This window comes from Gobio gobio (assembly GCF_949357685.1).
Source record: "Gobio gobio genome assembly, chromosome: 11".
NCBI classification, from domain to species: domain Eukaryota; kingdom Metazoa; phylum Chordata; class Actinopteri; order Cypriniformes; family Gobionidae; genus Gobio; species Gobio gobio.
Genome location: NC_137104.1, coordinates 1,066,947 through 1,079,446, shown reverse-complemented (window position 1 = coordinate 1,079,446; position 12,500 = coordinate 1,066,947). Strand labels below are relative to the sequence as shown.

At 48.5% G+C, this 12,500-nt stretch overlaps 1 protein-coding gene across 1 annotated transcript in view; it reads left to right on the top strand.

Annotated features, from left to right (window-relative positions):
* The window catches only part of epha10 (EPH receptor A10), a gene marked incomplete at both ends in the record, with an annotated part of 230,214 nt that overhangs the window by 178,498 nt on the left and 39,216 nt on the right, over positions 1 to 12,500 (top strand). The window contains 2 exons of the mRNA XM_079829729.1: positions 6,191 to 6,476; positions 7,026 to 7,134. Coding sequence (XP_079685855.1) covers positions 6,191 to 6,476; positions 7,026 to 7,134 — 395 coding nt within the window. The remainder of the gene's footprint in view (positions 1 to 6,190; positions 6,477 to 7,025; positions 7,135 to 12,500) is intronic.

The window sequence follows — 12,500 nt, the reverse complement described above, 5'->3', positions numbered from 1 at the left end:
CACAGTGACTCTACAAAAACTTTACGATGCGACAACAATAGTTTTTGTGCGCAAAAAAAAATCAAAATAACACCTTTATCCAGCTTGTTCTTGTCTTCCGTGTGTGCCTCCACGACGCATGCGTGAGAATATGAGCAGATCCGGCGTTCGGACACATGAGCCAGAAGAGATTTGTTCACGAGCAGAGGAAGACGCGCGTATCTAAGCTGTTGAATTCTACACTGATCGTGCTTTAGGTCTCGGTGTAGTTCTCAAAATGGGGCTAAAGTGGCATTTCATGGATTCCCGAACGCCGGATCTACGTCATATTCTCGCGCATGCGTCGTGGAGGCACACACAGAAGACAATAACAAGCTGGATAAAGGGGTTATTTTGATTTTTTTTTGCGCACAAAAAGTATTGTCGTCGCATCGTAAAATTATTGTAGAGTCACTGTGGTGAGATAGACTTTGTAACAACGTTTTTAGTGCCTTTTATGGGTCTTGTGAGTGTAAATGTACTGAATGCCAATGGAGGCCTATCTGAAGCCTTTCTCAGCATCAGCTTTACACTAAAATATCTTCATTTGTGTTCCGAATATGAACGGAGGTCTTACGGGTGTCGAACGACATGAGGGTGAGAAATTAATGACAGAATTTTCATTTTTGGGAGAACTAACCCTTTAATAACGATAGGCAATACCTATTAAATGGAGATAATCCCAGCTTGTAAAGCGGGGACTTCCAGTTTATAAAATCTGATAAAAGTGGACGGAGAGGCCCAGCCTGCCGCCGCACAGATACCTTCCAGCGGTATGCCACGTGTCCATGCCCATGACGAGGCCATGCCTCTGGTAGAATGGGCTTTAATGCCTATAGGGCAAGTTAGATCTTTAGACTTATAAGCCATAGAGATGGCGTCCACTATCCAGTGTGACAGTCTCTGCTTCGTGACGGCATAGCCTTTAGTGCGGCCACCGAAGCACACAAAGAGCTGTTCCTATTGCCTGAAAGGGGCGGAGCGCTCTATATACAGTCTCAGCGCTCTAACTGGGCAGAGCAAATTCGCGTCCTTTTCGTCTTGCGACGCGGGCAGGGCCAAAAGAGAAATGACCTGTGCCCTAAAGGGAGTACTAAAGGGAGTAGAAAGCACTTTAGGAACATAACCATGTCTAGGTTTGAGGACGACCCTGGAGTCGTTAGGCCCAAACTCAAGACAGGAAGCACTCGTGGAGAGTGCGTGTAAATCGCCCACTCGCTTGACTGAGGCCAGTGCCAGCAGAAAAGCGGTTTTCAGTGAGAGGTGCTTTAGGCTCACAGACGGTTCAAAGGTAGAGCCCTTCATTGCTTCCAACACTGTGGCAAGTTCCCATATAGGGACTGAGGGGGGGCGAGGCGGGTTCAGCCTTCTGGCCCCTTTAAGAAACCGTACAATAAGTTCGCTTTTCCCCAGTGATTGTCCCACAACCTGAGCGTGATAAGCTGCTATGGCGGCAACGTACATTTTGAGCGTGGAGGGGGAATGACCCGCGTCCATTAGCTCTTGAAGGAAGGCGAGCACTTCTGCCACCTCGCACGAGCGTGCGTCAAGGTTTCGTGCTGTACACCAGTTAGAGAATACCGACCATTTCAGTGCATAGAGCCGCGTGGTTGTGGGTGCTCTAGCTTCAGAAATAGTATTTAGAACTCTTTCAGAAAGGTTCATGGGTATTGGTTGATGGGCCAAACGTGGAGAGCCCACAGTTCGGGGTGGGGATGCCAAATTTTCCCCCTCGCCTGCGTGAGGATGTCTTTCCTCAGCGGAATCGGCCATGGGACTGTGTCTGACATGAGAGTCAGTTCGGAGACCCATATTTGATTCTTCCACAACGGGGCTATTAAGAGCACTGTGGAATTGGTTTCCCTGATCTTTTTGATGGCCTGTGGCAACATCGCGATCGGAGGAAAAGCATAAAGAGGGAGACTGGGCCAGACATGGGCCAGCGCATCTCTGCGTTTGGAGAAAAATATTGGGCAGTGAGCATTGTCTTCTGAGGCAAAAAAGTCTACTTTCGCTTCGCCGAAGGTGCTCCATATCAACTGAATCGTTTGCGGGTGAAGAGACCACTCCCTGGGGGGAATACTGCCTCTGGATAACATATCCGGACCCTGATTCAGGATACCTGGCACGTGAGCCACCCTCAGGGAGCTCAGGAAGTGCTCTGCCCATAAAAGGAGGTGATTCGCCATGGAATGTAGGGAGTGTGATTTCAGCCCGCCCTGGCGATTTATATAGGATACCACTGACATGTTGTCCGTTCGGACCAAGACATGGTGACCCTGTATGTACGGAAGGAAAGCTTTCAGCGATAGGATGACCGCTTTCATCTCTAGACAGTTTATGTGTAGCCTTTTCTCTGTAATCGCCCACTGGCCAGAGACTGGCTTGCCCTCGTGTAGGGCGCCCCAACCTAGGTTGGACGCGTCTGTCGAGACCACTTTCCGTTTCGTAACTGTACCCATCATAACACCTGTTTGATACCAGGTGGTCGCCTTCCAAGGAGCCAGAGCTTTGAGACAGCTGTGGTTCACTTTGATGCGAAACTGGCCTGATCGCCATGCGTGAGCCGGAATGCGGGAGTTTAGCCAGCGTTGGAGGGGGCGCATGTGTAATAGACCCAGTTTAAGTACTGCTGATGCCGAGGCCGTAAGACCTAGCATCCTCTGAAAACGTTTGAGAGGAACGCAAGCGCCAGCTTTGAATGACTTCGCCATGTTCTGAATAGAGAGGGCGCGCTGTGACGTAAGCCGCGCCCTCATCTGTATTGAGTCTATGACTGTACCCAGAAAAGATATATTCTGGATGGGAGACATTGAACTCTTGGCGATATTGATCCTGAGGCCCAAACATTCTAGATGGTTGAGGAGCCAGGACTTGTGTATCATGAACTGTGCCTCTGATTGGGCTATCACGAGCCAATCGTCGAGGTAGTTGAGTATCCGCATGCCTTTCAGCCTCAGCGGGGCTATGTTTTACTTCGTAAAAGTGCGGGGTGCCAGGGATAAACCGAATGGCAGGACTGTGTTTGATAAGCCTGACCCTCGAAGGCAAATCTCAAGAATGGCCTGTGACGGGGTGCTATCTGAATGTGAAAGTATGCATCTTTCAGGTCGACCGTGAAAAACCAATCCCCCGGGCGAATGTGCGCAAGGATTTGTTCACTGTCCGCATCTTGAACGAGCGCGTCATAAGCACTTTGTTCAGATGTCTGAGGTCTAGGATGGGCCGGAGGCCGCCATCCTTTTTTGGAACGAGAAAGTAACGACTGTAAAAGCCTGACTCGCTTTGTGTCGGGTGCACGGTTTCCACCGCTCCCTTCTCTAACAGTTTCGATACCTCGGCGCGGAGCACGTGACTCACGCTGCTTTTCACTGAGGTCTCGACCACGGCGCGAAAGCGCGGGGGTCTGCGAGCGAACTGTAGCAAGTAACCTCGTTTTATTATATTCAACACCCAATCTGATATACCGGGGATGGCCTGCCAGGCCTGGGCCCGTGAAGCCAGGGGTTGAATTTGAATCGGGGGCGGGTAGCTTAGTGATAGGGACCCGGTAACCCGTTTGTTTTGTGCTTGCAACACTGTGGAGATAGTGTTTATGTTTGGCGGCGTGCACTGTGTAGTGGGCGCGCGCATTACTTTTTTGGCACAGGACAGCGTGTGAGCTGTGTGGGGGGTGCTTGAGTGTAGGGGTGCATACTGTAAAGTGGGCACATTGTCTACATTAAAAAAGCTCTTTTTGAGATTTATTTGGGTCGCCGTGAGAACGGTGTTTGTGTGCAGGCGAGCGCTTTTGATAATGGGCTCGTTGGCTGCGAGAACTGAGTCGGCAGTCACCTGTTTGCAGGGAACTGTGAGACAGAGAGTGTGGTGGGGGTCCAGCCGAAGCGGGACCTGGCCACCTTATTTTCCCTCTTACGGCTAGGACGGCTTCGGTGGCTCGGGTCTTGACGCAGCTTTGGGTCGAGGTCCCCGGGACCCGGGCTGCCTGCCGCGGCTTGCAGAGCGTGAGCATTGCCGATTCCTGGATCCCGAGCGTGGCCGAGAGGACGGCGGCGGCGTCTTAGGGGGTTGAGGGGGCGGCGCTTTGTGACGGCCAGAGGAAGAGCTGGAGCGTTTGGGCAGAAAGTGCTTCATGGCTTGCGGCGCTTTCTGAGCCTCAGTGAAACGCTCGGTGAAGCCAACGACCGCCGGACCGAACAAACCGGAGGAGGTAATGGGAGTATCCAGAAAGGAGGCTTTGTCCACATCCTTCATGCCGGTAAGGTTCAGCCACAAGTGGCGCTCCAGAGCGGTCAGGTTGGCCATAGTCCTCCCGATAGCCTGCGCGTTAGATTTGGTTGCGCGCAGGGCTAAATCAGTGCACTGCGCAGGTCCCTCAAGATCTCAAAATCAGGAACAGACTCGTCCAGAGAGCGGAGAAGTTTGGCCTGATACACTTGAAGGACAGCCATGGTTTGGAGCGCCGAAGCAGCTTGGCCAGCGGAGGCGTATGCTCGACTGGCGAAAGCTGAGGTGGAGCGACATGGTTTTGAGGGGTGTTGAGCCCTGGTCTGCCATCCTCTGGAGGAGGGCGGACAGAGGTGCGCAGCGACCGCTTCTTTGAGGGGAGGAAAACCCTCGTATCCTTTTTCCTTAGCGCCGTCAACAGAGGAGAGCGCTGGGGAAAACGAGGACTTAGCACGCGACGAGTAGGGGGCTTTCCAAGCCTTCGTCATCTCGTCGTGAACCTCCGGGAAGAAGGGGGCGGGCTTTTGAGGAGAGGAAAGGCGACGACTTTGAAGATACCACTCCGTGGTGCTTCAGTTGGGTGGGACCACTCGAGCCCGAGGTCCTCCACGGCCTTAGTGAGCACCAGGACCATCTCCGTGTCAAAGCTGGCTTTAGCGTTAGTGGCAGTCTGCTTCGAAACGGGCTCCGAGACAGAGTCTGACCACTCGCTGCCAGATGCAGCCAGTGAAAGGCTGTCCTCCCCCTCTTCTTCTTCACCTACTGGTCCACCGAAAGAGACGGAACAGGCCACTGCAGGTGAGGGGCATTTGAATCAACGTTCACTTCCGAAGGTCAACGAGGTATCTCTGAAGGAGATTAAATCTGATTCCCTATAGCAAAACACAGTCTTTTATAGCCTTAGATATGCTAATTCTAGAGACCTTGTTCGGCGGGAATTCTAGCGACCCCTATTGGTTCGCTCTCTCAGCCGCCTCGCCATAGGTTCATGCAGTTCCCACTGCACAGCCTGCTCGCGCTGGTCTATCGGCTGTGCAGCGGCACTGCGTTTTACATAGACACTTTATAGAATAAAGTTTTTGCTTCATATTCTCGAGAAAAGGAGTTTTCCCATACGCAATATGAGAGACCTCTCGAAAGGGAACTTGTGTTACGTAATAATATTACTTTTTCCAAGTAACTAGTAAAGTAACGCATTACTTTTCAAATTTACAAGTTACTTTTTCACATTAGTTTGACTGACAGCTCTCCTGTCCTCATGTTGAGAGTTAGTGCAGAGGTGTGTGTGTGTGAGTGTGTGTGTATGTGTGTGTGAACATGATGGTTATTGTAGTTCCAGACTAAATGTGAGCATTTATTTATCTCACTTGCACAATAAAGATTCTGTCCTCCTCAAAATGAAGAAAATCAGTCAAATGCAAAACCTCCAATAATTAAATGTTAAATAAAACAACTATTTTTATGCATAATCTACCTCTATATTTAATTGACCAATGTCTTGCTGCTGACCTTTGATGATGAAAATTACTAGATTTTTTGTTTTTATTGGTAAAACTTTTTTCTCTTGCATCTATCCTCCATTATCCAGAGCTGCGCCCTCTAGTGTTCATGAGGGAATCTGCATTTTTACCTCAGCCTGGGGCTTATTATTTACATTTTGGTATGAAGAGATCTTTACCGTTGCACAAAAATATGATTTTTTTTGTTATAAACAAAAACAAAAACAAGCCCAGCCCAGGTGAGAAACGCAAAAGTAACGTAACGCATTACTTTTCTTAAAAAGTAACTAAGTAACTCAATTAGTTACTTTTTAAGGGAGTAACGCAATATTGTAATGCATTACTTTTCAAAGTAACTTTCCCCAAATCTGTCTCTCTCTGTGTCTGTGTGTGTGTGTGTGTGTGTGTGTGTGTGTGTGTGTGTGTGATTTCCCATGTTTTGTCAGGACCAGAAGGATCAGAGCTACTCCACAGTGAAGACGGCCGCCACCAGAATCAGTGTCCACAACCTGAAGCCGGGAACCACATACGTGTTCCTCATCCGCACCTGCTCCAGCCCAGCGCTGTCTTCCCTGTCCTCCTCTCCTCTCTCCTCCTCCTCCTCCTCCTCCTCTTCCTCTCTGTCTCCCTCCTCCTCTTCCTCCTCCTCTTCCTCTGGGCCGGCCGCTTCTCCTCCTCCGCTGGACTATGGGGTGTTCAGCTCGCCGCTGGAGCTTCAGACGCTGGGAGAGTGTGAGTGTGTGTCTCTGTGTGTGTGTGTGTGTGTGTGTGTGTGAGTGTGTGTCTCTCACAAACATTAGCCTTTCCTGTGAAGCCCTGGCTCTAAAGTGCACACGCGTGTGTCATGTATGTAAGAGGACATGTTCATATTGAAGGAGCTTTGGGGACGGAGAGCGTCCTTTAGATGGCCAGTCTCAGTCCAGATCTTTACTATATATTGTGTTAGTATCTGTGTGTGTGTGTGTGTGTGTGTGTGTGTGTGTGTGTGTGTGTCCAGATGAGTGGGAACATTCAGAGGAAAGTCGAAACTTTTTAACTCACAGAAATGTATTTCCATTAGGTTCCTATCAAAATAAATAGGGAAGAACTTCACAGATCAATCTTGTTGTCAAGCTCCAGTGCCTTTAGAGCTGATAATGACTGAGCATCAGGAATACTAACCCGATCTCCTGTGTGTGTGTGTGTGTGTGTGTGTGTGTGTGTGTGTGTGTGTGTGTGTGTGTGTGTGTGTGTGTGTGTGTGTGTGTGTGTGTGTGTGTGTGTGTGTGTGTGTGTGTGCAGTGGCTCTGGCCTCCAGTGAGCCGTCTCCAGTGGTGATCATCGTGGTGGTGTCTCTGGCCGCTCTCATCATGTTACTCACTCTTGGCGTTGGGCTGCTGATCTGGAGAAGGTAAAGAACACACACACTCTTCACACACACTCTTCACACACTCTCTTCACACACACTGAAGGCCGTTCACACGAGGGCAGTAACTTCAGTTTCATCCACTGTCTCTTTAAAGCAGGACAGATTCTGATTGGCTGTCAGGGTTTTTATCATCAGCATGATTCACACATGTCGTTCCTCTGTATGATTATAATATTTCGACTGATGTTCTGAACTGTTATAGTTATTCGTCCTCGTGTGAACGGGCCTTCACTCGCTCGCCCTCTACACCTCCTTCTGTTTATTCTGCAGTTTAAAGATGAATACAAAAACAAAACAAAAAGAGAATACAATCAATATTGAGTTCAGGGCTTGTTTAAAAACTCCACCTAAACAATATAAAGTGTTCTCAAAATTATAGAGGCACTCCTTTATTTACTGGAGTGTGTTCTTGTGCTTCTCCTGTTCACATCACAGCTGTGGAAAACAACACAGAGTGTCAAATGTTGGCAAGTTGTTAGACTCTGTGTGAGTAAAGTCAGTAAATGTTTGTCCAATGCAATATCATTAACCAAACACAACATCAGCTTATGATTTACTCTCCCTCAACTCATCCTCTGAGTGTGTGACACTCATCTCTCACACGAACACAATCAGAGTTAATATATTAATAAATGTCCTGACTCTTACACGCTTTATAATGGCAGCCCAAAAAAGTACATCCATCCATCATAAAAGTGCATCTGTCCATCATAAAAGTGCATCTGTCCATCATAAAAGTGCATCTATCCATCAAAAAAGTGCATCCGTCCATCATAAAAGTGCATCTATCCATCATAAAAGTGCATCTGTCCATCATAAAAGTGCATCCGTCCATCATAAAAGTGCATCTGTCCATCATAAAAGTGCATCTGTCCATCATATAAGTGCATCTATCCATCATAAAAGTGCATCCATCCATCATAAAAGTGCATCCATCCATCATAAAAGTGCATCTGTCCATCATAAAAGTGCATCTATCCATCATAAAAGTGCATCTATCCATCATAAAAGCGCATCTATCCATCATAAAAGTGCATCTATCCATCATAAAAGCGCATCTATCCATCATAAAAGTGCATCTGTCCATCATAAAAGTGCATCTATCCATCATAAAAGTGCATCTATCCATCATAAAAGCGCATCTATCCATCATAAAAGTTCATCCATCCATCATAAAAGTGCATCTGTCCATCATAAAAGTTCATCCATCCATCATAAAAGTGCATCTATCCATCATAAAAGTGCATCTATCCATCCATCATAAAAGTGCATCTATCCATCATAAAAGTGCATCTGTCCATCATAAAAGTGCATCTATCCATCATAAAAGTGCATCTATCCATCATAAAAGTGCATCTGTCCATCATAAATGTGCATCTGTCCATCATAAAAGTGCATCTATCCATCATAAAAGTGCATCTATCCATCAAAAAAGTGCATCCGTCCATCATAAAAGTGCATCTGTCCATCATAAAAGTGCATCTGTCCATCATAAAAGTCCATCTATCCATCATAAAAGTGCATCTATCCATCATAAAAGCGCATCTATCCATCATAAAAGTTCATCCATCCATCATAAAAGTGCATCTGTCCATCATAAAAGTTCATCCATCCATCATAAAAGTGCATCTATCCATCATAAAAGTGCATCTATCCATCCATCATAAAAGTGCATCTGTCCATCATAAAAGTGCATCTGTCCATCATAAATGTGCATCTGTCCATCATAAAAGTGCATCTATCCATCATAAAAGTGCATCTATCCATCAAAAAAGTGCATCCGTCCATCATAAAAGTGCATCTGTCCATCATAAAAGTGCATCTGTCCATCATAAAAGTGCATCTATCCATCATAAAAGTGCATCTATCCATCATAAAAGTGCATCTGTCCATCATAAAAGTGCATCTGTCCATCATAAAAGTGCATCTATCCATCATAAAAGTGCATCTATCCATCATAAAAGTGCATCTATCCATCATAAAAGTGCATCTATCCATCATAAAAGTGCATCTATCCATCAAAAAAGTGCATCCGTCCATCATAAAAGTGCATCTGTCCATCATAAAAGTGCATCTATCCATCAAAAAAGTGCATCCGTCCATCATAAAAGTGCATCTGTCCATCATAAAAGTGCATCTGTCCATCATAAAAGTGCATCTATCCATCATAAAAGTGCATCTATCCATCATAAAAGTGCATCTGTCCATCATAAAACTGCATCTGTCCATCATAAAAGTGCATCTATCCATCATAAAAGTTCATCCATCCATCATAAAAGTGCATCTGTCCATCATAAAAGTGAGAAGAATGTCACAAACACCGAGGATGAGTTGAGGGAGAGTAAATAATGGGGTCATGTTCATTTTTGGGTGAACTGTCCCTTTAAGAATATTAGATGTTTGTGCTGGAAAGACAGAATCACTGAGGAAGAACATGATTATTTTTTTGCATATGTTCATGTATGTGTTCATCTATGATCATCGTTTGCATGCTCATTGTGTTTGTGGATGAACTCTCCCTTTAACTGAATCAGGATCCGCTCTCACGTTCAGCCTCAGCTCCTGTGAATCCGCTTTAGTGGCGTCCGTCTGCACACACTCATCCGCCGTCCCACAGGAGCCTCGGCCTTCCTCTGCTACTATCACAATGCCATTGTTTGCTGGTTTGACGGGCAGCGCAATCGCTCAAACCAATGAGACGTGTGTGTGTGTGTGTGTGTGTGTGTGTAACGGCTGCGTCTCCCAGCAGGGAAATATGAAGACGTGCCTTCTGCTCCTGCAGTGTCTCTCTCTCTCTCTCTCTCTCTCTCTCTCTCTCTCTCTCTCTCTCTCTCTCTCTCTCTCTCTCTCTCTCTCTCTCTCTCTCTCTCTCTCTCTCACTCCTGCTGAACACACTCCTGTAGAACACACACACACTCCTGCATAACACACACACTCCTGTAGAACACACACACACTCCTGCATAACACACACACTCCTGTAGAACACTCACACTCCTGCAGAACACACACACATACACACACTCCTGCTGAACACACTCCTGTAGAACACACACACACTCCTGCATAACACACACTCCTGTAGAACACACACACACATACACACACTCCTGCTGAACACACTCCTGTAGAACACACACACACTCCTGCATAACACACACACTCCTGCAGAACACACACACACACACACTCCTGTAGAACACACACACACACACAAACACACACACTCCTGCTGAACACACACTCCTGTAGAACACACACACACACACTCCTGCAAAACACACACACACACACAAACACACACACTCCTGCAGAGCACACACACACACACACACTCCTGCAGAACACACACACACTCCTGCAGAACACACACACACACACTCCTGTAGTTCTCCATTAATCAGTCTGATGAGAATAGATTATATTGAGCCGCTGTGAAATGCTTCTCATTCATTCTCAACCGCACACAACGGATCCTGTCAATCACACACACACACAATCCCTTTCACATCATCAGCTCACACATCAACACGTGTGGTCTAACACACTGATAGAGTGCTTTATGTTGAGCGAAGTCAGTGATCTCACGCTAGTCGTCATGTGACACTGGTCATGTGAGGCTGGTCATGTGACGCTGGTCATGTGAGGCTGGTCATGTGACGCTGGTCATGTGAGGCTGGGCATGTGACGCTGGTCATGTGAGGCTGGTCATGTGAGGCTGGTCATGTGAGGCTGGTCATGTGAGGCTGGTCATGTGACGCTGGTCATGTGAGGCTGGTCATGTGAGGCTGGTCATGTGGGGCTGGTCATGTGAGGCTGGTCATGTGACGCTGGCCATGTGACGCTGGTCATGTGAGGCTGGTCATGTGAGGCTGGTCATGTGACGCTGGCCATATGACGCTGGTCATGTGACGCTGGTCATGTGAGGCTGGTCATGTGAGGCTGGTCATGTGAGGCTGGTCATGTGACGCTGGTCATGTGAGGCTGGTCATGTGACGCTGGTCATGTGAGGCTGGTCATGTGAGGCTGGTCATGTGACGCTGGTCATGTGAGGCTGGTCATGTGACGCTGGCCATGTGAGGCTGGTCATGTGAGGCTGGTCATGTGACGCTGGTCATGTGAGGCTGGTCATGTGAGGCTGGTCATGTGACGCTGGTCATGTGACGCTGTCCATGTGAGGCTGGCCATGTGACGCTGGTCATGTGAGGCTGGTCATGTGAGGCTGGTCATGTGACGCTGGTCATGTGAGGCTGGTCATGTGAGGCTGGTCATGTGACGCTGGTCATGTGACGCTGGCCATGTGAGGCTGGTCATGTGACGCTGGCCATGTGACGCTGGCCATGTGAGGCTGGTCATGTGAGGCTGGTCATGTGAGGCTGGTCATGTGACGCTGGCCATGTGAGGCTGGTCATGTGAGGCTGGTCATGTGACGCTGGTCATGTGAGGCTGGTCATGTGACGCTGGTCATGTGAGGCTGGTCATGTGACGCTGGTCATGTGAGGCTGGTCATGTGACGCTGGTCATGTGACGCTGGTCATGTGAGGCTGGTCATGTGACGCTGGTCATGTGAGGCTGGTCATGTGAGGCTGGTCATGTGACGCTGGTCATGTGACGCTGGTCATGTGAGGCTGGTCATGTGAGGCTGGTCATGTGACGCTGGTCATGTGAGGCTGGTCATGTGAGGCTGGTCATGTGACGCTGGTCATGTGAGGCTGGTCATGTGACGCTGGCCATGTGAGGCTGGTCATGTGAGGCTGGTCATGTGACGCTGGTCATGTGAGGCTGGTCATGTGAGGCTGGTCATGTGACGCTGGTCATGTGACGCTGTCCATGTGAGGCTGGCCATGTGACGCTGGTCATGTGAGGCTGGTCATGTGAGGCTGGTCATGTGACGCTGGTCATGTGAGGCTGGTCATGTGAGGCTGGTCATGTGACGCTGGTCATGTGACGCTGGCCATGTGAGGCTGGTCATGTGACGCTGGCCATGTGACGCTGGCCATGTGAGGCTGGTCATGTGAGGCTGGTCATGTGAGGCTGGTCATGTGACGCTGGCCATGTGAGGCTGGTCATGTGAGGCTGGTCATGTGACGCTGGTCATGTGAGGCTGGTCATGTGACGCTGGTCATGTGAGGCTGGTCATGTGACGCTGGTCATGTGAGGCTGGTCATGTGACGCTGGTCATGTGACGCTGGTCATGTGACGCTGGTCATGTGACGCTGGTCATGTGAGGCTGGTCATGTGACGCTGGTCATGTGAGGCTGGTCATGTGAGGCTGGTCATGTGAGGCTGGTCATTTGACGCTGGTCATGTGAGGCTGGTCATGTGACGCTGGTCATGTGAGGCTGGTCA